This window comes from Rosa rugosa, chromosome 2, assembly GCF_958449725.1.
Source record: "Rosa rugosa chromosome 2, drRosRugo1.1, whole genome shotgun sequence".
Taxonomy (NCBI): domain Eukaryota; kingdom Viridiplantae; phylum Streptophyta; class Magnoliopsida; order Rosales; family Rosaceae; genus Rosa; species Rosa rugosa.
In genome coordinates, this window is record NC_084821.1 from 40,860,892 (window position 1) to 40,888,817 (window position 27,926).

The 27,926-nt window shown below is 40.7% G+C and overlaps 3 protein-coding genes and 1 long non-coding RNA gene across 14 annotated transcripts; 3 read left to right on the forward strand and 1 right to left on the reverse strand.

The window, feature by feature from the left end:
• Positions 1 to 1,220: 1,220 nt before the first annotated feature.
• Positions 1,221 to 27,826, forward strand: LOC133733823 (putative DUF21 domain-containing protein At3g13070, chloroplastic). Its single transcript, XM_062161465.1, has 5 exons — positions 1,221 to 1,614; positions 1,696 to 1,777; positions 2,290 to 2,429; positions 2,595 to 2,673; positions 27,737 to 27,826. The coding sequence occupies exons 3-5, from the start codon at positions 2,293 to 2,295 to the stop codon at positions 27,824 to 27,826; spliced, it is 306 nt and encodes a 101-aa protein (XP_062017449.1). The 5' UTR covers positions 1,221 to 1,614; positions 1,696 to 1,777; positions 2,290 to 2,292.
• Positions 2,865 to 8,830, forward strand: LOC133733822 (putative DUF21 domain-containing protein At3g13070, chloroplastic). The gene is made up of 6 exons (XM_062161464.1): positions 2,865 to 4,129; positions 4,230 to 4,295; positions 4,796 to 4,912; positions 7,417 to 7,510; positions 8,006 to 8,083; positions 8,214 to 8,830. Exons 1-4 carry the CDS (start codon positions 4,022 to 4,024, stop codon positions 7,474 to 7,476), a joined length of 351 nt encoding a protein of 116 aa, XP_062017448.1. The 5' UTR covers positions 2,865 to 4,021; the 3' UTR covers positions 7,477 to 7,510; positions 8,006 to 8,083; positions 8,214 to 8,830.
• On the reverse strand, positions 9,365 to 10,287 carry LOC133728475 (receptor-like protein 9DC3). Its single transcript, XM_062155883.1, has one exon. It carries the CDS (start codon positions 10,161 to 10,163, stop codon positions 9,630 to 9,632), a length of 534 nt encoding a protein of 177 aa, XP_062011867.1. The 5' UTR covers positions 10,164 to 10,287; the 3' UTR covers positions 9,365 to 9,629.
• Positions 11,267 to 14,058, forward strand: LOC133733809 (uncharacterized). 11 transcript variants are annotated; one of them, XR_009857916.1, is made up of 7 exons: positions 11,267 to 11,623; positions 12,151 to 12,226; positions 12,310 to 12,462; positions 12,654 to 12,709; positions 12,834 to 12,934; positions 13,022 to 13,663; positions 13,757 to 14,058. It is a non-coding gene; the product is annotated as an uncharacterized LOC133733809 (long non-coding RNA). The 11 variants fall into 11 exon arrangements; XR_009857917.1 differs by having other exon boundaries at positions 12,310 to 12,344; XR_009857913.1 differs by having other exon boundaries at positions 12,310 to 12,934; positions 13,022 to 13,295; positions 13,394 to 13,663.
• Positions 27,827 to 27,926: the final 100 nt, after the last annotated feature.

Below are 27,926 nucleotides of genomic sequence, written 5' to 3' on the forward strand. Positions count from 1 at the left end.
AAATAATGAAAACAGCTTTCCTTTATGGACAATGTTTATATTTAACATGTACTACAAATGATGTTCTTACCAACAAATGCTTTACATATTATCTTCAAGAGTGCAAGTTCAACTATGAACTATGGTCAAACTATTAAATTCTATATAAGGGTTCCATTTATACAGGATCTCTATGCAAGGAAGTAATTTATACATGATTTCTATACAAGCAACTAATACACAATTTCTAATTCCATGCAAGGAATTCATCAACAATAGGATTCCCATTTTATACAGAAATTCACAGTACATACAAGATTTCTATACTAGGATTGAGCTTGTAATCAAGAAATTTACAGTATTTGACATATCTCACGGTTAAGTTTGCTGCACCCTAGCCTATGCAATGGGCCAAATCCCATTTCATTAATTGCATTTGTCTTTGCATCTGACAAACCTAAAATTGTTTCTTTGAAATCTTTCGGATTGCAGCCAGCTCTTATAGTCAGCCCATCCTGTTCTGCCACATTATGGGAACTTTCACCCTTCCCACCAACGTTCACTTTAAACTCATGACTAGGAACTGAATCACCAAATTTAACCTGCACAAAATCAGTTTTAACTTTAGTCATCCACTGAACAGATCAAAACATACGCAACTCTAATTATCCGGGATCAACTTTAATTATTACACGTAACAGATTATCCGACATCAACCTTCTACATTTAACCTTCGCCTTAGGAGTAACCATTTTCCTGCGTCAGAAATATACATCCATTGAATAAAAGAAGAGGTAAACAAATTCAAAATTAATGACAACAAGTGGGCAGATTCTGTAAGAGCATAAAATTGACACCAAGTCCTCAAGGTCAGTGTTATCCTATTAGATTATCCAACACTACAACGCATCAGATACATGTGCAAAATTTTGGACTTCCGCATTTTTCTTGTTCACTAACCCCTATTCACTGTTGTCCATCAACTTTGATATCACGTGTCTAGCACATGGGCCGTGTATATCCACGACCGTGTACTGAAGACTCTCCGCAAAGAGCAAACAAAAACACAAGGATAAAAGTGGAAATTATCTATGCACCGAGAGTGCAAATGACCCAACACTTATAATATGATCTTAACCATTGATATTTATAATTAATATTTTTATTAATAATCTAAAAGTGTATTTAATATAATCTAATCATCCATTAAAAACCTAAGAATGCAAGTTGCCGCTAGCAAACCCCTTCCTCTTCACCAGCAACAAACAAAAACCCACGCTCAATTTGCTCACTCCGACAACTCCAAGAGCCAAACATGTTTATGAACAAACAACAATCCTAACAATTCTCTACCCTCTTCCTTCCCAATTCTCTTCATCTTCAATTCCTCCCACAACCTTAGCCTCCCATCCCATCCACACTTGAGCATCCAATTCTGATATTCCAAAAAAAAAAAAAATTTCATTCTTCTGATTCTTTGGCTTTGATTAGTTCTTGGGAGCTGAACTCTGCGATCTGGGTCTTGTTCAAATTCTGGTTTTGGGTGCTATGGCGCTTGAGTCTTCAATTCTAAGCCCGCCCAGATTCATTTCTGGTTCGAAATCATTGGGTTTCTTGTATTACCATAAGCAGAAGGTTTTCTTTTGAATACTCAAGTTTGAATTATCCTCAACTTCTATTTTATTTGTATTTATTTTCTTGTTGGTTTTCAATCAGTGAGCCATATGTTACTGAAGAGGAGTGAAAACTGATGTTGTGAGGGCCAGAGTTAAGTGGGGCAATAGAGGAGGAAGAACAGGTACTCCAATAGCTTTTTTTCTAAGATTGTTCTGCTGAAGTATTTATTGCTTTGGTAATTCCAACTGGTAAACCATGATTGCTGTTTTTGAATGCTAATAGTGAAGAAATTCAATCAATGTCATACAAGCTATCAGTTTAAAATTCAGTGCTTCTGCCATCAAGTATCCTGCAGGTGCATCCATAATTTTTTTATTTATATATGCAAGACACTTAATACTTATTATTTATCCATATTTTTTTTTATTTATATATGCAAGACACTTAATACTTAGTACAAATGCGATGATACTTTAAAGAGGATGTATTCTCTAGATCCCTCACATGTATTTCTTTTGGGACAACTGTACACATACATCTTATAGCCAGTAATTTTTTTTGTCTCCTTTGAAGCTTGAAATGGCTACAGCTTCATTTGCTCTAACTAGTTGAATATTGTGTTCTCTCTGATCGCTGATGTGTGTGTAACTTTATGTAAGATGTACTTTTCTGTAAAAACAAAATCTTTTGCAGGATATGATTGAAAATGTGTTGGAGATTAAAGATACGCATGTTAGAGAGGTGATGACACCTCTTGTAGATGTAGTTGCAATTGATGCCAGTGCAACGCTGATTGATTTTCACGACTTGTGGGTGACTCATCAATATTCAAGGTAAGCAAGGAGTTTTCTTTTTAATAATTTTTATTTTCATTATTATTATATTTTTCCAAGGAGATTTATACACCTTATTTTGCTTGTTAGGTTAGGCAGGATTAATTGATGCAGTGAATATTCCTTGATGCCTTTATGTTGATAATATTTTGAACTTTCTTGTAGGGTGCCGGTTTTTGAGCAGCGTGTTGATAACATAGTAGGCATTGCATATGCAATGGATCTCCTGGATTATGTTCAGAAGGTGAGATTTTTGTACTCCTATTTTCCCTCTGTGGTTAGCATATTCTTTGTCTCTTGATTGTATGTAACAATCTCATGTGCAGAATTGTAATTATGTTTAATTTTGAAGGGTGAGCTACTAGAGAGTACTACTGTTGGGGATATGGCTCAGAAACCTGGTTACTTTGTGCCAGGTAAGCTTTAGTAGTATCCCAAGTTCTGGTCAACACTTGCATTCCAAATAGACATTCGTTATGTAACTGTCTTTGAATTTCGTATTAATTACAGAAAAAATTCTCATCATATTCTTTACGAATGAAACCATTTTTGAAATGAAATAATATCACTGGAATTGAAGTTGCTGGGTCGTTGTCGCTTAATTGCTCATGTGCTTAGGTGATTTCTTTAACCTTTAGGCAAATCCAGCAAACCATCTGTTGTCCCCTACATTGTTCTTTTTTATTTTTATTTATTTATTTATTTATTTTCTTTTAAGGCGTGCACTAAGCCCAAAAGAGACACTTACCAATCACTAGCCTTGACTTTACCAAGTCATTCAAACCAATAGAATAGCCTAGCAGGTATATCATCAGTTGTGTCCAAGAGTCTGGACCCTGCTCGAGAGTGTGCCCCATGCGTGCAAGTCCATCAGCGGAGAATTTTATTCTCTACGCACATGATTCACCTGACCATCATCTTCATGCCAGTCTTCTGCATTGAATTCCATACTGCTTTATTTGTTATAAACTTATAGTTCATATAAATCAGAATTTGTAGAAGTCAGCGGACAGACTGGAACTGATGTCACACAATGATAGTAGGCAGGACTCACAAAGTTATCCCTCCTCTACTTTGATCAATGTGAAATTTTATATTTAATGTAATGCAAAGTTTATGTTAGACATCCCTGCAAGCAACATAAGGTTGTTATAGTCAAAGCTGTCTGGAATTTTGAAACTCTTGTTTCTTGGTTGGTGTCATTCAAAATTTCTGTTGTGCCAATTTCAGCACTACGTAACCACCATATGCACTATTCCTTTTGTGATATGCAAACATTTTTTTAAATCAGATTCATGCTAAATGAGTCTAATCGAACATTCATGCTGCCAACTCTAGCCATGTGGTCTTGCTTTTCAGTTCTACTTTGTGCACACCTGAGTATCTGAACCTCGATACTAGTCATGCTAAATAAGTCTAATCCCACATTCATACTGCCAAACTCTAGCAATGTGGTCATGCTTCTCAGTTCTACCTTGCGAACACCTGAGTATCTGAACTTACTAGTCATGCCTCAACTGCAGGCACTTGTCTGTTTTTGTCTGGAGCATCTTACACCATCTGGTATGTAATTTTCAAATGTATTAAGTAGTATGATTTATTTTGCAAATTCAATGTCAGTCTGGAATCTTCTTAGAGAATTCCGCATTCAGAAGGTTCACATGGCTGTGGTTCTCAATGAATATGGTGGAACTGTAGGGGTATGTTACGTCGTCATTTTAGTTCAGTATATCCAATGTTGCTGTTAAAATTTCAACAAGTTACACAACCTGCCTCCTAAGTTGTTTTGTGGTGAAACAGATAATTACCCTAGAAGATGTGGTGGAGGAAATTGTTGGTGAAATATTTGATGAAAATGATTCCAAGGTATGGTCTTTTGTCTACCTCTTTCTGATATGTCGTTGACAATAGAAGAGGCAAAGGGCACAACCCATAGACACAACTAATTTACAAAACAATTAGATTTAAACAATTAAACAATTATTTTTGGTCCCAGAAAATTTATGCTTAAGAAATGAGCCTTCTTTTTTATGAGGAAAGTAAATGAGCCTTCACTCCATACACACAAAACTATGCTTTATTGCTTTGGGGGTTGTATTAAGGATCTTATTATAAGGATTTAATTAGGACTCTTATTTCAACGATAGGAGGTTGTATGATGAAGATTTAAAATGTCGGTTTAAGTTTAAATACTGATCCAATGATGGGATCAGCGTATTTATTTAATCCTTCATAAGGTCCTTATTGGAGAAGCCCCCTAGTAATCATGGTGTTAATATTTTGACAGAATCAGCTGTTGTACTTCTGACAGGTTGATAACTTACTATTTTCGTATTTACTTATTGAAATTGTTGATTCTGGAACAGGAGGAGATTCAGAAAAAAACTGGCTACATCGTAATGCGTGCAGAGGGAGTATTTGATGTGGATGCAAACACATCTATAGACCAGCTCTCTGAAGATCTAAATGTGAAAATGCCCGAGGTATTTATCCTTTTGAGTTCTAAATCCTGAGTATTGGTCTTGAAATCTATATATAGGTATACCATTTCTATTTTCTCCCGACTTTTTTATTATCTTCAGCAATTTCATAGTTAATAATTCCATTTGTGGCATTTGTTCGTCTGCTTATTTTGGCTTTGAACATTAGTTTCTAGTTCCTACTCTATTCATAATGGATAATGCTATAGACACTACATTTTAACTGCAGTTAAGGTGTATCTAGCTTGTGCATTCTTATTGCAATATTGTATTGGAACAAAATACAACTAAAACATCTGATAAAGTTTTGTTGTTTTTTACTGTTTACAAGTAGAACTATGTTAGAACTTAGAAAGCACCTAGGAGGCACAGTGCATTGTTAGATTGTCAAGGCTTCCTTGGTCCAGTAGTTCCTCGACAATTCATTGTCACTGAGCTCAAGGACCATATATTCGATGTCTTTGAAGGCTCTCTGGTTTTCTTCATTTTCAATTAGAGACACATGCACAAACAACTGTTTACACGCTTCTAGAAGGAGATGAGAACCTTGTGTTTGATAGGTACCTTTTAGATAAAATCAAAACATTTAATGCGAGAATTTACTTCGTTACTTTCTTCTTATGTTTGGAGAGAATGTAAAAGAGTCGCGCGTAAAGTTGCAAAACAAGAGACACTGTTTTATTGTATCCGGGAATGTGAACTTGACTATGTGGTTAATCTAATGTAAATAGGGCAATACGTGTGCCTAATTTGGCTGTGCAAGAGGATGCTTTCTCACCCTCTTGTACGTGCCGGTCCAATTCAATAAATTGCTGTGAAATGAAAATAGGACAAAAATCAAAATGTTGGAATATATGACAAGTTCGACTCTTTTCCGACTAGACTAGCACGAGTAAAAAAACAGAAAGCAAAGAGCAAACAAAAACACAAGGGTTGGATTTGCACCAGCAAACAATCAAGTTGAATACAAGTTGCCGCTACCAAACCTCCCGTCTTCACCAGCAACAAACAAAAACCCACGCTCAATTTGCTCACTCCACCAACTCCAACAGCCAAACATGTTTATGAACAAACAACAATCCTAACAAGTATCCCACACCCACTTCTCTATCTCTCCACCCTTTCCCTTCAACTATGACCCTCTTCTCTCCATTCTCTTCATCTTCAATTCCTCCCACAACCTTAGCCTCCCATCCCATCCACACTTGAGCATCCTATTCTGATATTCCAAAAAAAAAAAAAAAATCATTCATTTTACTCTTTGGCTTTGATTAGTTCTTGGGAGCTGAACTCTGCGTTCTGGGTCTTGTTCAAATTCTGGTTTTGGGTGCTATGGCACTTGAGTCTTCAATTCTAAGCCCGCCCAGATCCATTTCTGGTTCGAAATCATTGAGTTTCTTGTATTACCATAAGCAGAAGAATTTCCCCACTAAGGTTTTGGTGCAAAATAATCGATACCCATTTCGATTGGTGTCGAATTGCATTGACACTAGCGATTTTGGGAGGTTCTTAGGTCCAAGATGCGAGGGAGTTGACTTGTTTGCGAATAGAGCTCGTTTGAGAGCTGTAGGTAAAGATAGTGAGAGTTCTAGTGGTACAAATGCTGTTTTGGGTTCGAGTTTTGATTTTGTTAGGGTAATGGTGAAGTGTGGAGTTGTTTTAGCAGCTATGGTTTGTGGGGTTTCGGTGTATGGGTCTAGGAGAGCTTTTGCGGTGAAGGGTGTGGTCAAAGCAAGCTATGGGGTTGTTGACAAGTGCATGTTAATGTTCAGAAATGCTTGGCCGAAGACGCTGCTGGTTCTTCAGGTTTTTAAAGAGCAGGGTTTGATTTTGGCTGCGCTTTTGGGTCGCTCGGCTTTTTTCTCAATGGCAGAGACTTCGATTACCACGCTATGGCCTTGGAAGGTATGAACTTTATGTGTTTTCGCCTTCTGGGTGCCTATATCTAGACATAGCTCTGTGTTTGTAGTGTATCCATTAGTTAGTGAATGATAGACTGCACTAGAATCTTGGAAGAACGTGAATTATCTAAACCATTAAATTTTGAAAGAATGGGAGTAACTAACCTATTAGAATCTTCGGTTAGCACATTATGCCTCGGAATGTATGAGCTTTATAGGTTTTGGGCTTTTGGCCTTCTGGGTTCCTATATCTAAATATTGTGTTGTCTTTGAAATGTATCATTATCCAGTGAATTTACACACATTAGAATCTTCATAAGCAGGGCAATGATCCAAACCATTGATTTGAAAGAATGTGAGTGATCTAACCTTGGTAGAATCTTGAACGAAGATTACTTAATTGATATTTATTTGTGTCAGGTGCATGAGTAAGAGCCTGAAAATGGCGTCTTCGGATTGCTTCACAATGATGTGACTCGGTTCTTGGCAACCATACTTATTGGCACAACGTACTTTCCTTCTCATATTTGTTGGTATTTGTTTTTCCTTTCTTTCGTCATGAAGTTGAACATAACTTCTTATTGTAAAATTTACTTGTGTACTCAGTGTTGTCAATATTGGAGCACCTGCTTTAGTTACAGAGGCTGCAACAGCGATATTTGGTGAAGCTGGTGTTAGTGCAGCAACTGGAGTAATGACTGTATGTCTCATTTTCCCAACTTGATATGATACATAGTTGGATGTTTCAAAGTTTGTTTGTGATAAACTGGGTACTGGTCAGTTTAAGTTTTAGTGGTCCTTATATCATAGATATTTTGTATGATCAAGCTTCTAATGTTGAAAATGCCAATAACTTGTACTCTATCCTATATCAGTAATCTCGTAAAACACAACACTAAAATATATTTAGTATCTGGAGTGGACACCGAAGTGATGTTCTTTCATTTTTGACTGAGTAGGGTATTTTCTATATGCAGTCTCAAGAGAGAGATTGATCAAATTCGCTGGACATCTTATTGAGTGTCAGATGTTAGTGTTATATACATTGGGTGTTGAAACTGAAATTTTGTTAAAATGCAAAATCAGTGTTCTGTTTTGTCCTCTCCTCACTTGTTAGGGAAGGCCATGACATATGAGGAAATACTATTTGTATGGAACTGATATCTAATATTGCTCCTCCCTTTAATGATGCAAGGTTCTTATTTTGCTCCTCACTGAAATAACTCCCAAAAGTGTTGCTGTTCACAATCCCACAGAAGTTGCTAGGTTTGTGGTAAGTTAGATTCTTTCTCACTTTAACTAAGTTCCACGTGTGAATACTAGTTAGATGTCCCTGCCTTTTGGTATAGTGGTGCAATCTGTGTGCTTAACTTATGTTACTCCTGCCTGCCTTTCTTTAATAGTGAAAGAAACCTTGAGGCTACATCCAGTGGCACTATTGTTGCTTCCCCATGCATCCACTGAAGATTGTACTGTTAATGGCTTCTACATACTCAAAAAATAGCGCGTTATTATAAATGTCTGGGCAATCAGGAGAGACAACCATGCTTGGAAGAATGCAGACGAATTCTACCCAAAAGGTTTGCGGGGAGTAGTATAGACCTGAGGGGAAGCCACTTTCAGCTTATTCCATTTGGGTCGGGTCGCAGACATTGCCCTGGAATTCAATTGGGGCTAGTTGTGGTCAAGCTGTATTGGCACAACTTCTGCATTGTTTCGTTTGGGAACTTCCAGATGGTTTGTTACCGAGTTGGACTTGATGGAGGAGTTTGGTCTAACTGTTCCACGAGCCAAGCATCTGCTGGCTGTTCCTTCTTATCGCCTACACAAATAAGAACATATCATCGATCATCATAATCATATCAGAATGTTTATGTACTGTTTAATTTCATGTTTCAATAGTTTTTGGACAATTACAGGTTTGATGTTACTATAGCTAATATAACTTGTAGGTGGACATAAGCTTGTGATGGTCAGATTAATAGGTCTTACCAACTACCAAAAGCAAAATCTTTCGTACGTTATATTCAGTATTTACCCAACTTCAATTACAAAATTCTACATTATAATAAATAATGTATTCAAACATGCACCAGTTAGCAAAGAGTGCACGACTAGCTACTCTATTTGCTTTAACAAAGCGGTGAGTTCGGTGACATAACGGAAAATTAATTCTAGTGTAGAGATGCATCATAACAAATAGCGTAGCTTTCTTACTATGTTGCCGCACAGGAACATACATGACGACACTTCATTTCATCCTGCCACTAGGAGGTTGTGTCCATTAGGAAGAACGAAACCCATACTCTTCGATAGCTTCTTTAACTACTAAGAAAAATTACTATCAAGATAACAATAACTAATACTCATGCTATATATATTCTGTTATTAGGAAGCCAATGCAAATTTATTTTTTGCTTTGAAAAGTAGGTTTTTGTTTTTATTTAATAGAGGATTAGGCGATATTATTCTCCAGGTAGTGGTCTTCGCATGAGGTGCCAACTCTCTATAATAGAAAGAGGACCACTACCCAGAATCTCACCACCCGTCCCTCCATTCTTTTATTTGTTGAAACTTAAAAGTAGAAAGATAAAATACAAATCGGGAGAGGGGGACTTCGACCAAAACCCCTCCCTAAAAAGTTAAACAAAAAGCAACTCTAAAATAAGAAAAAACTGGACCAAAATAACCAATACTTAGAACGACTTTGTAATAACCAAGGAATAGACCATCACTACTTTCTAGTTCCAGCACCAGTCTTCTTGGCCCTTTTCACCATTCTGCTTCTTATTTCTCTTCCCATGACCCTTACCCGCCGATCAACTTTTCCAATGGAAATATCCCACAGACAATCCAATTACCATTCCACATCCATAACCCATCCATACTATTTTCCAATCAAATCCATTCAAATCACCATCTTGCTGATCAAACAATGGTGGTGGAGGTGCTTCGTCGTTGATACATGTTTTAGACAGTGGATATCCACACGACCCCAAATTTCCACTGTATGAATCCTTTTCAAACGTTTCAAACTGCTTGCCACGAGGTATTGGTCCAACCAACTGGTTTCCTGATAGGTTTAACTTAGCAAGCCACGTCAAATCGGCTAGCTGCCTTGGAATCTCACCGGAAAGCACGTTTGAGGAGATGTCCAGCCATTCGAGACTGGTCAAGTTACCGAAGGCGGATGGAATTGAACCGTTAAGCTTGTTACTAGAGAAGTTAAGCCCCTTCAATGATTTAAGCTCGCCAATCACCCCCGGAATCTCTCCTGTGAAAACATTGTTTGAAAAATCAATGGTTGTGAACATGGCTTGTATTTTGACCAGCTCAAGATACAAGCCTTTCATTACCACTGTGACTGTGTCTGTTGAGAGAAAATTGCACACAGTGAGCGTAAATGTCACCCAACATAATTTCACTCGTATTCATTTAGTGAATAGAGTTTTTATTATTTCGGGTTCGACCCATTCAAGACAGAATGTATCTCTTAATTACAATCCCTTGTTACAGGGAAACACCCTTTGATTCCATTTATGAAGAAACCAATTGATGGGATGTGTGTTTGTTTGTTTTTGCGGCTGCACCCGGATATTTGAATGGGTTGCCTACGTATTCTTGGAGGGGGATCAAGCCACTCGTAGTTCAAGAGTTCCAATGAGTGAATGACTCATTGGAGGGTTTTGATTTTGGAATGAGAATAGTGTTTGAGATGAATTTGGTTGAAGTGGACCAGGGATTCGGTTTTGTGTTTAGGACGCGGTTGCATCTCGATAAGTTTGGTTCTAGATTGCCTACATACCCTTTGCGGGATCTACATGTGGTTTGTTCCGGCTTTTGAGATTTAAATGGGTAGATGACCCATTTATTTTGAATTTGTGTTTGGGATAGGGTTTAAAGCCCTTGAATTTGGTTTGGACTTTATTTGTGTGATTTGGGAATAGATTTGATTTTTTGTGCTATTGGGAGAATTTGACTGGAGTCAGTGATTCATTTGGGACTAGCCGAATTTGACTGGTGGAGTCAGGGATTCTGTTTGGAGTTGTGGTTGCATCTAGTGGGTCGCTAGACTGCCTACATACCCTGTGAAGGGATCAAACCACTGTAGTTCATATGGGAATTTGTATTTCTGATTTTGTACCGACTTTTGTGTTCGACGGATGTATATATTTTTTGAATCCGTCAAGTGTATTTCTTTTGCAGAGATTCAAATCGTAGAGCGTCTGTCAATCTGATTTGGGCACCTAGTATGCTGAATTCGTAATGGGCCGTGGAATGGGCTTTTGTGTTGTCTCCTTTACTTATTGACGACAAATTTGGCCGGACCCGAAACTTCCAAGGTGCACGGGCTTAAAGGGTGGTCTGTAATTCTGGGCCTCTGCTGCGTCAGGCCCAATTATACTCCCAATTGAGAGGCTCGCTCCATTTATGAGACCAAATTGATTGACTCTATCTTCACACCAGAAAACTGGCATCCATCTTGGCATAGGGGACTCGAGCCGGTAGAAATCATGTCGGAGATGGAAGCTAGCTCTTGTAGTTCGATTCAGAGAGGGAAGCCTGAAGCCCAGCTCTGCATAAATAGCGGGATGCATACCCGTAATGCTGCACTCTTTATCGAAGACTCGAACCGGGTAAAACTTCCAATTCTCTTATTTCTTCTCACTGGGCTTCGATCGATCGAAATACTGACCAAGATTTCCAAATTTATTTCTTCGCTGCTGCAAAATTCGGTGTGGCAATCGGACAAATTTCTATAGCGGTAACTCGTCAGTCAGCTGGTGTACAAAGAGCTTGCGACCCATTTTTGGTAGAGTCCACCTCTCTGAATGATCAATTAAACCTTTGTTTTTATCTTCTTATTGATCATGTGTAGCACCGCTTCAAGAGAGTTGGAATTATTAATTCAATTATGCTTGCCACCATTCTTTGTCATCTTCTTTCTTTTGATTGAGTATTGATTTTTTGCATGCTTTCCTTTGATTGAGAGGTGAGCACGTAGCTAGGCATTCTTGGTTTGACTTGTATTCAAAACCAACACTTTTGTTCAATTAGATGTATTGAAAGCTTTGACTTGCAGCACGTTATGACAAGCTTAAATATATGTAAAGCTATTCATCATAAACTTGTTTGCTTGACATGCATCTGCAGCATCACTCTTAGAGACAAAGCAATTGCTTTAAATTTCACCTCTGTCCACCACCGCTTCACCACCGTTTTAATTCAAAGCATTCACCAAAACAATTAACCTTGTTGCACTTTGTCTTTCCTGTTAATTAAATCACCACGACTTTAAATTAACAATTTATTTTAAGACTTCTGTGCTTTTGTATCCAGGCTTAATTGTGTCTCCTCCACCGCTGCTTTTATAGTCATTTAGCAAAAGGACACCTCGATCATCTCTGTTAGCAAAGTGAGTATAGAGTCTCTGAGATAATATTCTTTTATGTCCGTAGCTTTGCTTTAAGTTTGTCTTTCCTTTCCTTTTGTTTACAGGTTACAGAGAAGAAACGAAGACCAAAAAAACAAGGGTGAGGCTTCAATCGTTTTGCTTGATGTGATTGGTACTTTGTATGGTTTGCTTTGGAGGTGGTGGTTTATCATATTGGATGGGAGACAGAAGGCTGGGAGGCTCTTTAGTCGTGGCGGGTATTTCTGTTTTTCAAAGAGACTTGCAGCCTAGCTGCCTCAATTATGCATATTCTGAAGCTTCTGCTCTGCTGCAAATAAGTGGAATTAAGCTTCCATTTTTCTTTTTGTGTAGCCGTGACCATGAAACCAAAAGCAAGGACTTCATTTTCCTTTCTTGCTGATCATAAGATTGCTTTTCCATCTTGCAGACACAGTTTTGAAGAAAAAGCATCGCAGACGCCATTTGAACCATCACTTGCCAGAGGTGGTCTTATCTTCACAAAATGTTGCGACTTGGCCACGTATTTATCTAGGAGTGAATAGGCATGTTCCATCCTTTATAGAAGTTGATCTATCCCTCCAACATTTCAGCCACTATCTTGTGCCAGGTAACAGGAACCAGACGACTCCCACCTCTCTTCCATTTGTGTGGCTGCAAACTAGTGATCGAGGGTGAGCCAAGTGAACGCCGCAAACTTTGTGATCAAGGGTGAGCTAAGTCGAACAACCTTCTGCCAAAGATAGCCATCTTGCCTTCGGGGACACTTTTCTTCTGATGATGATGACTTTTATGCAGGTAGCGTAACATCTTGGCTTTGGTGCTGCACAAAGATTCCTCCAGAGCAGTTTCTTCACTTTGTGTGCCCAAGAACTTTGCAGACTCGTAGTTGGTGTGAACTGGCAGCCCCAGGCCTTCACTTGACACTCGTTTTTGCCACCCATATGCAGGACGCACCGCGATACAGGCATCAAAAACAAGTGCGGTGCACCCTCTAGTTTGGACCTTGCTTCTGCCACCCATACGCAGGACGCACCGCAGTATAGGCATCGAAAGAAGGCCGAAAACACAGGTGAGCCCCTTCCCTTGCCGAAATCACTTCTCCTCCTTCATCTCTTGAATGTGCTTCTTTTTTGTCTCCTTGGACCTGCACTGTTTGTTAACACAAAGGCAAATGGAGGTGTATTTGGTTGTTTTGTTTTCTGATTTTGGTGGGCAACAATGAGGGATTTGAGGCTTTGTGAGCTGTGAAGGTGTTGTTGGCATATTTGGCCGGAGTGGTTTGTTTGGGGAATGGAGGGACTGTTTCTGGTGCTTAGAAGTAGAGGCAAGTCTGCACTTACGAAGACTTCAGCAACGATGAAAGGAAATAGTAGGAAAAGACCATGGAACCAGCAGGATACTTGACTTTAAAGCTCCTCGCCGGGTCGTCGTCTCCAGGTAACTATCTCTCCATTTTGAACGATACTTTGTTTCGATGCAGTGCCTCAACTCACTAATTCCGCCGTCTCTCTCCCCTTTTTTCTTATGCAGCCTTGTGTTCCTTATATAGGGGGCAGTGAAGATTCTAGAGGGCTGGATAAACATTTGTTTGAAATTTGAATCTCCCGAAGCTCACGAAAATAAGTTGTTGATCGGAGACTTCGTCTTTGACTTTGAGATTGAACTTGGATGCCCGCTGCCACTTTGTTCTTATCTCACTTTGAGATATTTGAATCACAATTTGAATGCTTTCTTCTGTTTCTGTTTTTTTCGTAGCTTATTCCCGTTGAAACTTGGTCAAACATTCAACTTGTTTGAATTTGAGAAATAGATAATTTGAAACATTTGTTTAATTGCAGCCATTATCCTCATCTCTTTGTTTTTTTTGAATAATGTTGCGATAGCTACATCCCTTTATTTTTTTTATTATTCAACACTCGTTAACAAGTTCGTGTTTGTTTTCTCGATCATTTATCTATATTGTTTTGCACTTGTTGCTTCCGCAAGAGGAATTTTAGGTCAAATTCCTAACAAAGTGGTATCAGAGCTTAGGCTCTAGAGTGGAAACAATGAGCATAGAAGACATTGAGAAGAGGGTCGATAAGTTCGACGGTAATGACTTTAGCCTATGGAGGTCACAAATCGAGGACTACTTGAATATGAAGAAGCTTGCTAAGACTTTAAAGGGCAAGCTCCCAAAAGATATGAAGGAGGAAGAATTTGTCGAGATGGATAGGATGGCCCTTGGAGCCGTTCGACTATCGCTTTCGAATGATGTACGCCGATTTGTTATCAAGGAGACTACGTTGAAAGGGATGATGGATAGTTTGTCCAACATGTATGAGAAGCCAAATGCCGTTCAACAGTTGTACTTGATGAGGCGGCTGTTCACTTTGAAGATGGGTAAGGGTATATCTGTTCGCCAGGAAGTTGGGATAGTTGGTGATATGATCGAGCAACTAGCATCGGTGGATGTTAAATTCGACGAACACATCAAAGCTTTGGTGTTGTTGACTTCCATGCCTTCGGATTGGGATGTGACTGTGAACTCGATTTGTAGTGGAGCTGGGACTACGAAGAAGCTGAAGTTTAATGATGTGCGTGACATTCTTCTGAATGAAGAGACGCGAAGACAAAATAACCTTGAAGATCCTTCAAGTTCTACGCTCTCTATAGAAAATAGAGGTAGAACGTTCAACAAGAACTCAAACAACAATCGTGGAAGGTCCAAGTCTAGGGCACCTGGAAAAGGCCGAAGCGTGTCCAAATCAGGAAAGTGGTCCGATGGGTGTTGGCATTGTGGGAAATCTGGACATGTCAAGAGAGACTGTAACCAGTGGAAGGAGACAATGAAGATGGCAAACACAACTGAGTTTGATTCGGATGCAATTGTACTAAGCGTTATTGAAGCACCATTGGAGTCGTGGATCATAGACTCTGGAGCGTCATTTCACTCAACTTCACAACAAGAGCTCATGGTGAATTACCGACGTGGTAATTTTGGCAAAGTGTTTCTTGCTGATGGTGGAGCCTTGGAGATTGTGGGAAGGGGTGATGTGAAGATTTCGCTAACAAATGGTGGAACATGGACCTTGACCAATGTTAGACACATACCGCGGTTGAAGAGGAATTTGATCTCTGTGGGTCAGTTGGATGATGAAGGATGTCGCACTACCTTTGAGAAAGGTACGTGGAAGGTGTGTAAAGGAGCTATGGTGTTAGCTCGTGGAATCAAGACAGGGACACTTTATACGACCTTGAATATTGTTGCTATTGTTGAGAATAATGAAGGCACTGCGATTGTTGAGAAAAATGAAGATGCATACTTATGGCATCGTAGACTTGGGCACATCAGTGAGAAAGGTATGGGTGTACTTCAGTCGAAGGGTAAACTACATGGTGTGGACTCAGTGAAGATTGGGCTTTGTGAAGACTGCATATTTGGGAAGCAAAAGGTTGTTAGTTTCTCAAAGGGTGGCAAGGCACCAAAAGATACAAAACTAGAGTTGGTTCATACTGACGTGTGGGGACCTGCACCGGAGCTTTCGTTAGGTGGCTCAAAGTACTATGTGACTTATATTGATGACTCCACAAGGAAAGTTTGGATTTATTTCTTGAAAAATAAATGGGAAGTATTTGATACTTTCAAGAAGTGGAAGGCGATCGTAGAGAATGAGACCGGGTCGAAGATCAAATATCTGAGGTCGGATAATGGAGGTGAATACTGTGGTAATGATTTCAAAGAGTATTGTGCAGAGAATGAGATTAGGATGGAGAAGACAATTCCCGGAACTCCACAGCAGAATGGAGTAGCTGAACGCATGAATAGGACTCTGAATGAGCGCGCAAGGAGTATGAGGATACACGCAGGATTGCCAGACATGTTTTGGGCTGATGCGGTTATTACTGCTGCTTATTTAATTAACCGTGGACCATCAGTACCATTGAATCAACTCCTACCTGAGGAAAAATGGAGTGGAAAAGAGATAGGCATATCGCATTTAAGAGTGTTTGGTTGCGTGACATATGTTCACATTGAGTCCGGTGCGAGAAGCAAGTTGGATCCCAAGTCTTAAAAGTGCATATTCATAGGCTATGGCGGTGACGAGCTTGGCTATAGGTTTTGGGATATGCAGAATAAGAAAGTTGTAAGGAGCAGGAATGTCATCTTTAATGAAGAGGTGATGTACAAGAATAGGCAAGCAGCAGAGCCTAAAAGTCCTGTAAGAAAAGATCGGCAGTTTGCAAGGCTGGAAGAATTGTCCAATGAAGATGTGTCTAAGGAAAATCATGGGGAGGAACGACAACAACAAGAAGCTCCTGAGGTTGCACAACCTGAAGAACAAGTTCCTAGTGATGAGCCAGTGACACCTCCTTTTGTGCCAAGAGTATCGTCAAGAAGTACTAAAGGTGTTTGGCTCCAATTTTGTTGCAGCTGGTCAACAGTCTCTTTTCTTGCGCGGGCGTGCCAGCACCGTTCGGGTGCGGTCGTCGGGGGTGTCCCTTGACCTGACTTCTATCAAGCGATTGTAGACGAGGAGAGCACCAACCTCGTCGTGGGATTCTTTGTGCCTCGTGGCGAGGACTTTGCTGAAGTTTCTTCTTGTTCACAAGTCGATACTCAATATTGCAGATTGAGCAGAGCGAAATCACCGGGAAGTATTGAGATCTTGCTAAAGCGTGACTTTAGCTTGGCTGGGTTGCTAGGGCGTTACCCTTGCTTGGCTGGTTCTGTAACCGTTGTGGTCGCGGCACTACCGTCGGCTCCCGAGGAGACTAGGACCGAAGCACGTTGACAGAGGGTTTGGTGGCACTGAAAGTCGGCTTCTGAGAAGACTAGGACTAGGAGTGTGAACACCGGTAAGAGAAAGAGAAGGAGAGGAGTTGCTCTTAGAGAGGTTGCTCTAGAGAGAACTTAGATCATCTTAGAGATGTTTTGATGTTGTGAATGTGTGTTTTAGAATGAGAAGAGAAGGTGTTTATATAGGGAAGAAAAAGAAGAGTGAAATGATGAGTGGAAGAAAAATAATGAAAGTGGAGTATGAAAGTGATTTGTAAAATATGGAAAAGATAGAGAAATGATGAAATGAAAGCAAGGCATGAAGGTGCAAAAACATGGAAGTGATGATGATCTATTAAAGAGATTGTCTTGAAAAATATATCCAAGGAAAAGAAGAAAAGCATCTAGCTTTCTTCATGTGGGTAGGAAACATGAACATGTGAATATTGAGCTGGTTTTAGGTCAGTTTCTGCCCCTTTATTCCTTCAATTATTTCTCCAACAAGACTTCAGAATGAGCTTTCGACTTCTTCATAAAAAATGTTCCACTATGAGTGTAGATCATCCTGACAAATTTTCGGAGCTTTATTCCATGAGGTTGGGCTGGAAATGCTGCTGGACCTCTTACAGGTCCAGTTTTCCAGTTTTGCTTCTGTAGAAAATTGGACTGATTGTTTGAAGGCCTTCCACTCAAACAAATCTCTGGCACTCTTCATAAGAAATTATCCTTGGGCTGTCTAGAATGGATCTGCAGAGTTTCAGCTCATTTCAAGTTCATTTGGTCAGTCTGCCGCCCCTCCTTCCTTGTTTAGCTCGGTTTCTCCTAGCCGAAGTAGGAAAATGTGCTAAAGTTGACTTTTCATGTTTCCATGCTTCCATAGTAGGCTTTATTTAGCCTCTAAATATATATTTCGAACTTGTCGACAATATATAGCTTGAGCCACTGACATTGGCTCAATTTCTCCAAGACACGCCTTGTCAGGCCAAAATGCTTATTTTGGGTCCAAACATTGCCCCCCAGACCTCGAAGTCAAGAGGTCTTCGTCTTGACTGAAGAGGTCTTGAATCAGCACTGCTCTTATAATGTCGTTGCTCCAAAGCCACTTGTATTGGCTTGACTAAAATTACTTGACTGATTCCATATAGGCCTCTAAATAGGCCATAAAGCTTGAATGCCACAATCTGGATTGCCTTTGTTATGAACTGATGCTTCCTTTGCCAACTTTATTGCCCCCCATGGATCTGGCGAAACTTGGGCAGGTTGTAGGAGATCAGAACTTTAGCGTGCCCCCCATGCGAAGGAGACTGCTTTTGATCGCGAATGAGTATCCTTCTCTTCCTTGGTGGTAGCTTCGCCATGTGAATAGCAGCAAGTATCTGCCTTGTTTGCTAGCTCTCTGTTGAGAATGCAACTGCTGCAAAAGAAGCCCAACTCGATGAACCTTTGGCTGCTTCTGAAGAAATGGGCCGCAACCTGGCCCATCTCAGAGAATGGGCCACTCAGGCCGAAGCTAGTGCTATTGCGGTGAACCTCCGCGTGGACGAACTTTGCTTGAAATTGAGCTTTGTGGGCCAATCTCTGTAGGCCCCCTCGAAAATCGTTCGGTCTCCTCACATGCTATTAATCCTCTCTTTTCCGAGATTTAAGGCATTAATCACTCGTTGAAAAACAACGGTCGTGAAAAAATAATCTCGTGAATAGAACAGTTACCTCCTCGAAAACAGTTCGGTCTCCTTACATGCTATTAGTCCCTTTTTTCCCGAGATTTGGAATCACTAATCTCGATTTACTGACATCGGTTTGAAATTGAGCTTCTTTCAAGGGTGGGGATTTGCCTGAATTCCCTATAAATAGTTGTATTTCGGGAAGGGAATACTCACAACAATTTTTCTGAAATATTCAAGAAATGGCCTTTCAGTCCTTGCTTCTTTTTCTCCTTCTTCACAAATCTTCCCCTCATGAAATGACCTTTAGCCTCTAAATTTTAGGCTTTATGGCATAATCTTAAGCCTGGGTTAGGCCTCATGGCGTAATCTTAGGCAACCCCTTGTTTCGTCCTTCTGGAGTTCTGCAACAAAAATGCCAGGCTTCAGATTGGTTTAGAAACACGAGGGGGCTCCAAGTGTGGGATCTCCGGTCATGTAAGATCATTTTTTGAGAAAATCCCATACGCGGAGCGAATCGGGGAAGGGAGGGAAGCCAAATTGAGGTTCGTCTTTCCTCCTCTGTTTCCTTCCTTCTGAACCCGGCCCGTGTTGTGCCCTCCAGATGGAAGGGGCTTTGGTTCTCACCTCCTTCTCCCCCTTTCTCTTCTTGATAGAATCTTGGAGGGATGAGAAGGGATGGACTCTTTGAAGGAATGGGTTCAAGCTACAGAATGGCTGTTCCTGTACTTCACGTCCAGCTAATGGTGGTTACCAAGGCTAGAGGGGGTGCAGAGACTCAAGCTGATATTTGGTTCCTTCACTCTCTGCCCCTCCAGGAGATAATGGCGCGGCTCAACCCGGCGTTGGATTCCATAGCTGCTTCCAATTGAGGGGGCTCGGGGGCTCCATTTTCTTTCACTGGAGTCTCCCCTTCTCATGGATAATGGCGTTGGCCAAGCCTATGTTGTATTCCTCTACCGCTTCCATGTAAAAGGGCGCGGGGGCTCCGTTACTCCTCTTTTTCCTTCCCTGAAGTCTGCTCCTCCTTGAGATAATGGCGCGGCTCAACCCGACATTGGATTCCATAGCTGCTTCCACTTGAGAAAAGATTCAAAAGATATCCGAAGATTCCTGTTTTGTATTGTAGCCACTTTTGGCTTTGTAATGAATGTACTGCTTTTGGTCGCAAAGCCACTTTATGAATACAATAATATTTTCTTATCCTGATATCCAAATATCCGTGAGAAGCCAATAATTGTGTCTCGCAAGGCCCCAAATATAGGCCCCTATAGTTGTATATTGAAAATAATATGAACTTTTAAAATATTCTCCGCGTCAAAAAGAGCCTCGCGGCGAGGGTTTTGAGAAAATATGTATCTTTTGGATCCACTTGCTGGCTCCCAACTCAAAACTCTTAGCGTCAATAACTCCTTCTTTTCCGAGATTTAAGGCACTAATCACTCGTTGAAAAACAACAGTCGTGAAAAATAATCTCGTGAAAAGAACAGTTACCTCCTCGAAAACCGTTCGGTTTCCCCACATGCTATTAATCCTTTAATAATAGCTAACTCCTCAAAAACCGCTCCTCACATGCTGCTAGTCCCTTTTTTCCCGAGATTTGGAATCACTAATCTCGATTTACTGACATCGATTTGACTCCTCTTTGACCGTCCATCCAAGGGTGGATATTTGCATGCCTATATCTTCCTCCACATTATAAACCCAAATTTCCAATCCCAAAATCATTTCATCAATTCGAATATTTCTAACAGCAATCTTTCTTAATTACTCATCATCATCACTCTTCAATTCTCGCATTCTCTCAATCCATCACCAATGGAACCACAAACCCAGCAACCAACCGAGGATGGAGGAAGCAACAAAGCAGCCGGGAGTAGTGCTAACATGCTTTGTAAGCGGAGCAGGTGGAATCCCACTACAGATCAGATAAGAATCCTCAAGGAGCTTTTCTACAATAAGGGAGTTAGGTCCCCAACTGTAGAGCAGGTTGAGAGGATCTATCTCCAGCTGAAATGGTACGGCAAGATCGAGTTCAAGAACGTCTATTTTTGGTTCGTGAACCAAAGGGCTCGGGAGAAGCAGAAGAAGAAGTCCACTTCGGATATTCATGTGCCCATGCAAAGATCAGGGCTTGTTGGTGATGACAATGTTACCAATTGGAAACATGAGGATCAGTATATTAACTTTGGATCTTCTGCACCTGTTTCTGCTTCTTCCGCTGGTGTGATGATAGCTGTTAACGGGCAGATGGGGAACTATGGTGGTTATGGATCTATGAACATGGAGAAGAGTGCTAGGGATTGTTCAATCTTAGCTGGAGGGGGAACTAGTTCTACTTTCTTTGACATGAATGTAGAACAAACTTTCATGGAACAAAGAGGAGAAGATCACCAGGAGATTGAAACCCTTTCACTGTTTCCCGTGCATGGTGAGGACATCTTTGACAACATGAAGATTACTTCCGATGAAGGTGGCGGTCACGGTGGTGGCTCTCACATTTCCCTTGAGCTCAGCCTTTCCTGCGAGGGCAAAGCTGGAAAAAATTTCCAGAGCCACTGACTCGGCTTAGTATTGTGTAGTGTTGCCCCCCCTAGTGTTGCTAGGCGTAGCGAAGAAACGATTATGGGCCTCAAAAACAGGCCTTCATGAATGGGCTTCGCGAGTGTAGGAACACTAGAATTGCCCCCTAAGAGTTGTATTTATGACTCTCTTTTTTTTTTTTTTTTTTTTTTTTTATAAGTAGCTGAATTCAATAAGACAATGTGAATCAAAGTTTAGACATGCGGCCCAAGTATAGTCGCCTAGACACAAATTTTCTTTCAAATCCTTTGGGCAACCTTACTGAAATGGCCAGGTGGGGGAGGGCGAACAAGAGTGGCAGAATCCATTTTGGCATGAGCTACTCCCACATAGTGGTTTAGGCCCATTTGCACGCACTTCTGGATTCAAGAACCTGTCATGAACGTTGTCCCATTTCTAGACACCATTTCACATAGGCTATACTTACTAAGATGAGAAAGGTCATAAGTGTGAAGACAGTTCAACAAGTGTTAATAAAAGCCGCCCTTAACCTTAAGGGACCTGAACTAGGCACTAATAAGGAGTTTAGGCCAATATTAACAAAAGAGACTTCACCTATTCCGTTATGATTCACAACCCCTTACCAAATTCAATTTTTTTTTTTTTTTTTTTTTTTTTTTTTTTTAACTATGAAAAATAAAGGTAAAAAAAAAAAAAAAAAAAAACTGAAAACTGACAGGAAATTAACAACAAAGCAAGGAGCTACCAGCGACACGTTTGGCTAACCTCTAGAAGGTCACGGGGGTGGCCATCTATGCTTTTTTCCAAGCTCCGATGTGTCAAATGCTATAGCATGAAAACCCCTCTTGTGAGAGCTTGTAGGAAAGGAACAAAGATACTTCGCATCGAAAACTTAGGAAAAATTTGGCTCGTAGGAGGAGTAATCTTGCCCCCCAAGTATCTTTGTTGGTTGGCGAAGCATGATCTTCAATTGCACTTTTGGAGATGAAGATGTTCCAAGATCGGCTTTGTCGCCAACTACCATGTCATAGAACATGGTGTCTTCAGGATTAGCCACAGATTGGCCATTATAGACGACCACTTGCTGGTCTGAATTCTCCACATCAAGAGCTTCACTTGCTGGATAATTGTAAACAAGAGTTAACTTGTATTGATGATACTCAAATTTACAGTTGCGAAGGACAACTTGGCCACTAAAATAATTGTTCTGGCCATTCATGCAACGTGGGTTGTAGATGTGCCCTCCACATATATCAAAGCCACCGCTTGGCCTTGAAGAATATATGAAAAACTTCAAGTTGAATTGATTAATAAAGCCACAGATTGGCTTCTGTAGACCACAACTTAATTGATAATTAAGTTGGTCATGGCTTAATTTATTAACTCCACCATGACGTCCAGCATGGCTAAGGCTAAATTGATGATAGTAAGGTGGGCCCTGCCCTTGACCCTTTGCATGATCATGATGACGTGTAGCAGAGTCACAATTAAAATGATCATGAACTTGCTTCTTTTGATCAAATGGATGATCATGGGCCATATCTTGCCCCCCATGCATCTGATCAGTAGCCACGTATTTGGCTTGATTAGTGGAGAAATCAGATATTTGTTCAGAGACAACTTTCTTGTCCGAAGAACAATCTTGTTGATGACCTTCTCCATGCACAGCCTCTGTGTAAGGCTGTGACTCACTAGTGAGACCCTTAGGTTGATTGCCACCCATAGGCAAGTTAGTCTCAGAAATGACCTCTTCGCGAGCAGCTTCTTGATGTTCCAATTTGTCTTGATGCGAACTGACTTGAGTAGCCAAGTTGGAACCTTCTTTGCGCAAGGTCACGAACTCCGATGAGGTCTGTTTGTGCTGGGTCGCAACGACATTCATCGACTGCTGGTGGTTTTCTTGGACTGATTGGGTCACGTCGGCCAGCTGCTCCCAAGTCTGCCGCGACCCTTGTTGGGCCGATTGGAAAAGTTCATCCATCCTCTTATGCTGCACCGCCAGGACCTTTTTCAAATTCGCATAATACGAAGCAGTGTTCTGTTGAAAGATAGCAAGTCGCTCCTCTATGCTCGCATTCTCCGGGACAGGTATGCGCACGAAGACAGGCATGATTTCAGGAATTTCTTTTGGTAAAGATTTTCCTCTAGCATCCCAATGATGGTGAATACAAAAAGACTCTAGTTTTGTCCCACTGGGCGTGCCAAAATGTTTGGTTTTGAAGCCCGGTGGTTGAATGTCTTCAAGAAAAGAAAAAAAAATTCTAACCTTGTCCCACCGGGTGTGCCAAAATGTTTGGTTTGAAGCCCGGTGGTTGAAAGTCTTCAAGAAAAGAAAAAACTTCTACAGTAGGTCCCACTGGGCGTGCCAAAATGTTTGTTTTGAAGCCCGGTGGTTGAATGTCTTCAAGAAAAGAAAAAAAATTCTAACCTTGTCCCACTGGGCGTGCCAAAATGTTTGGTTTTGAAGCCCGGTGGTTGAATGTGCTTCAAGAGAAAAACTTCTGATGTAGTCCCACTGGGCGTGCCAAAATGTTTGGTTTGAAGCCCGGTGGTTGAATGTCTTCAAGAAAAGAAAAAACTTCTACAGTAGGTCCCACTGGGCGTGCCAAAATGTTTGGCTCCAATTTTGTTGCAGCTGGTCAACAGTCTCTTTTCTTGCGCGGGCGTGCCAGCACCGTTCGGGTGCGGTCGTCGGGGGTGTCCCTTGACCTGACTTCTATCAAGCGATTGTAGACGAGGAGAGCACCAACCTCGTCGTGGGATTCTTTGTGCCTCGTGGCGAGGACTTTGCTGAAATTTCTTCTTGTTCACAAGTCGATACTCAATATTGCAGATTGAGCAGAGCGAAATCACCGGGAAGTATTGAGATCTTGCTAAAGCGTGACTTTAGCTTGGCTGGGTTGCTAGGGCGTTACCCTTGCTTGGCTGGTTCTGTAACCGTTGTGGTCGCGGCACTACCGTCGGCTCCCGAGGAGACTAGGACCGAAGCACGTTGACAGAGGGTTTGGTGGCACTGAAAGTCGGCTTCTGAGAAGACTAGGACTAGGAGTGTGATCACCGGTAAGAGAAAGAGAAGGAGAGGAGTTGCTCTTAGAGAGGTTGCTCTAGAGAGAACTTAGATCATCTTAGAGATGTTTTGATGTTGTGAATGTGTGTTTTAGAATGAGAAGAGAAGGTGTTTATATAGGGAAGAAAAAGAAGAGTGAAATGATGAGTGGAAGAAAAATAATGAAAGTGGAGTATGAAAGTGATTTGTAAAATATGGAAAAGATAGAGAAATGATGAAATGAAAGCATGGCATGAAGGTGCAAAAACATGGAAGTGATGATGATCTATTAAAGAGATTGTCTGGCACTCTTCATAAGAAATTATCCTTGGGCTGTCTAGAATGGATCTGCAGAGTTTCAGCTCATTTCAAGTTCATTTGGTCAGTCTGCCGCCCCTCCTTCCTTGTTTAGCTCGGTTTCTCCTAGCCGAAGTAGGAAAATGTGCTAAAGTTGACTTTTCATGTTTCCATGCTTCCATAGTAGGCTTTATTTAGCCTCTAAATATATATTTCGAACTTGTCGACAATATATAGCTTGAGCCACTGACATTGGCTCAATTTCTCCAAGACACGCCTTGTCAGGCCAAAATGCTTATTTTGGGTCCAAACAAAAGGAATACCAGCTGATAAATACTCACCTTGTGCTAACTATTTGCTGTTAACTGACTGTGGTGAACCCGTGAGTTATGATGAGGCAATGCAACATAAAGATTCTGCTAAGTGGAAGGGTGCCATGCAAGATGAGATGGACTCTCTCATGTCGAACAATACTTGGGAGTTAGCTAAGTTACCAACAGGTAAGAAAGCATTGCATAACAAGTGGATTTACAAAATTAAGCAAGAAGTTGATGGGAGCAAACGTTACAAGGCAAGGTTGGTTGTGAAAGGTTTTCAGCAAAGGGAGGGAATTGATTTTGATGAGATCTTTTCGCCGGTTGTGAAACATACCACAATCCGGGTGGTGCTTGGTTTAGTGGAAGCTGAAGGTCTGTATTTGGAGCAGCTAGACGTCAAGACTGGTTTTCTTCATGGTGATTTGAAGGAGGTCATATACATGAAGCAACCACAAGCTTTTATAGCACCTGGTAAGGAGGACTTGGTATGCAAACTGCAAAAGAGCCTTTATGGCTTGAAACAAGCCCCAAGACAGTGGTATAAGAAGTTTGATGCTTTCATGTGTGGGAGTGGCTACACAAGATGTCAATCCGATCACTGTTGTTACTTCAAGAGGTTTGACAAATCTTATATCATTCTTTTACAGTATGTGGATGATATGTTGATAGCTGGGGAAGACTTCAATGAGATTGAGAAGTTGAAGAAAGAGATGTCAAACCAGTTCGCGATGAAGGATTTGGGTGAGGCGAAGAAAATCTTAGGTATAAAGATTATCCGTGATAAAGTGGCTGGTACTCTGAAGCTTTCACAAGCGGAGTATGTTGAGAAGGTGCTTAAGCGATTCAATATGGATGAATCAAAGGCTGTAGGAACACCGTTGGCGGCTCACTTTAAATTGTCCAAGGAACAATCACCCAAGAGCGAAAAAGAGAAAGAATATATGAAGAATGTACCTTATGCATCGGCAGTTGGATGCTTAATGTATGCTATGGTGTGTACTAGACCCGATATTGCTCATGCAGTTGGAGTTGTGAGTAGGTACACGAGTAATCCAGGAAAGCAACATTGGGAGGCTGTGAAGTGGATCATGAGGTATGTTCGGGGTACTACTGATATGTCTCTTTGTTTCAAGAGAGGTAGTGCTGAACTACAAGGATATGTTGATGCAGACTTGGCAGGAGATCATGATACTTGTCGGAGTACTACTGGTTATGTGTACACTATGGGTGGTGCTGCAGTATCTTGGGTCTCAAATTTGCAAGGGCAAGTGGCCCTGTCTACAACAGAGTCCGAGTATGTAGCAGTCTCAGAGGCTGGTAAGGAGATGGTGTGGCTAAAGGGTCTGTTGGAGGAATTGGGTAAAAATCAAGAGAATTGTGCATTGTACAGTGATAGTCAAAGTGCAATTCACTTGGCAAAGAACCTTGCTTTTCATTCAAGGACTAAACACATTCCTATGAAGTATCACTACATACGAGAACTCGTGGAGAATGAAGTGCTGCAATTGTTGAAGATTCAAGGAAGTGAGAATCATGCTGATATGTTGACTAAGTCTGTGTCAATAAGTAAACTGAAGCTGTGCTTAGCTTCAGTTGGTCTCCAAGTTTGAAGAAGGAGATGTTGGCTGTGATAATGGGTTTTGTGTTGGCTATGATTGAAGAGTATTGAAGAATGTTAGCTACTAGCGTAATCGGCTCCAAGTGGAAGATTGTTGGGTGTGTGGATCCGATTCCACATAGGATAAGGATTTGTTAATCCTTGATCAAAGAGGAGTTTTGATTGTTTCCTACCTGCTTACATAATCCTACTTGGTAATGGTTTCTATGTCTATTGGGAATAGGTTTCCAATGTCTTATAGGGTCTAGTTAGATATCTATAAATAGGGGCATAGGTTGTAGTAGTAGATCAAGTCTTTGAAGCATTAAACAGAGAGAGCAAGTGAGGTCTTGAGAGTTGGTGAGAACTTCTTGTGAGAGATTCTTGTATTCTTCTTCTTCTATAGTGAAACCCAAGCAGCCTGGGGACGTAGGCAAAGTTCTTTGCTGAACCTCGTTAACAAGTTCGTGTTTGTTTTCTCGATCGTTTATCTATATTGTTTTGCACTTGTTGCGTCCGCAAGAGGAATTTTAGGTCAAATTCCTAACAAGTCCATCAGCGGAGAATTTTATTCTCTACGCACATGATTCACCTGACCATCATCGTCATGCCAGTCTTCTACATTGAATTCCAAACTGCTTTATTTGTTATAAACTTATAGTTCATGTAAATCAGAATTTGTAGAAGTCAGTGGACAGACTGGAACTGATGTCACACAATGATAGTAGGCAGCACTCACAAAGTTATCCCTCCTCTACTTTGATCAATGTGAATTTTTATATTTAAAGTAATGCAAAGTTTATGTTAGACATCCCTGCAAGCAACATAAGGTTGTTATAGTCAAAGCTGTCTGGAATTTTGAAACTCTTGTTTCTTGGTTGGTGTCATTCAAAATCTCTGTTGTGCCAATTTCAGCACTGCGTAACCACCATATGAACTATTCCTTTTGTGATATGCAAACATTTTTTTAAATCAGATTCATGCTAAATGAGTCTAATCGAACATTCATGCTGCCAACTCTAGCCATGTGTCTTGCTTTTCAGTTCTACTTTATGCACACCTGAGTATCTAAACCTCGGTACTAGTCATGCTAAATAAGTCTAATCCCACATTCATACTGCCAAACTCTAGCAATGTGGTCATGCTTCTCAGTTCTACCTTGTGAACACCTGAGTATCTGAACTTCAATACTAGTCGTGCCTTAACTACAGGCATTGGTCTGGAATATCTTACACCATCTGGTATGTAATTTTCAAATGTATTAAGTAGTATGATTCATTTTGCAGATTCAATGTCAGTCTGGAATCCTCTTAGAGAATTCCGCATTCGGAAGGTTCACATGGCTGTGGTTCTCAATGAATATGGTGGAACTGTAGGGGTATGTTACGTCGTCATTTTAGTTTAGTATATCCAATGTTGCTGTTAAAATTTCAACAAGTTACGCAACCTGCCTCCTAAGTTGTTTTGTGGTGAAAC

Coding starts and splice junctions, on each gene's coding strand:
- LOC133733822 (XM_062161464.1), top strand. CDS start 4,022: ATGATTTATTTTGCAAATTCAATGTCAGTCTGGAATCTTCTTAGAGAA. Junction 4,130..4,229: donor AATATGGTGGAACTGTAGGG/GTATGTTACGTC, acceptor GTGGTGAAACAG/ATAATTACCCTAGAAGATGT. Junction 4,296..4,795: donor TTGATGAAAATGATTCCAAG/GTATGGTCTTTT, acceptor ATTCTGGAACAG/GAGGAGATTCAGAAAAAAAC.
- LOC133733823 (XM_062161465.1), top strand. CDS start 2,293: ATGATTGAAAATGTGTTGGAGATTAAAGATACGCATGTTAGAGAGGTG. Junction 2,430..2,594: donor GTGACTCATCAATATTCAAG/GTAAGCAAGGAG, acceptor ACTTTCTTGTAG/GGTGCCGGTTTTTGAGCAGC. Junction 2,674..27,736: donor TCCTGGATTATGTTCAGAAG/GTGAGATTTTTG, acceptor TTCATTTTGCAG/ATTCAATGTCAGTCTGGAAT.
- LOC133728475 (XM_062155883.1), bottom strand. CDS start 10,163: ATGAAAGGCTTGTATCTTGAGCTGGTCAAAATACAAGCCATGTTCACA.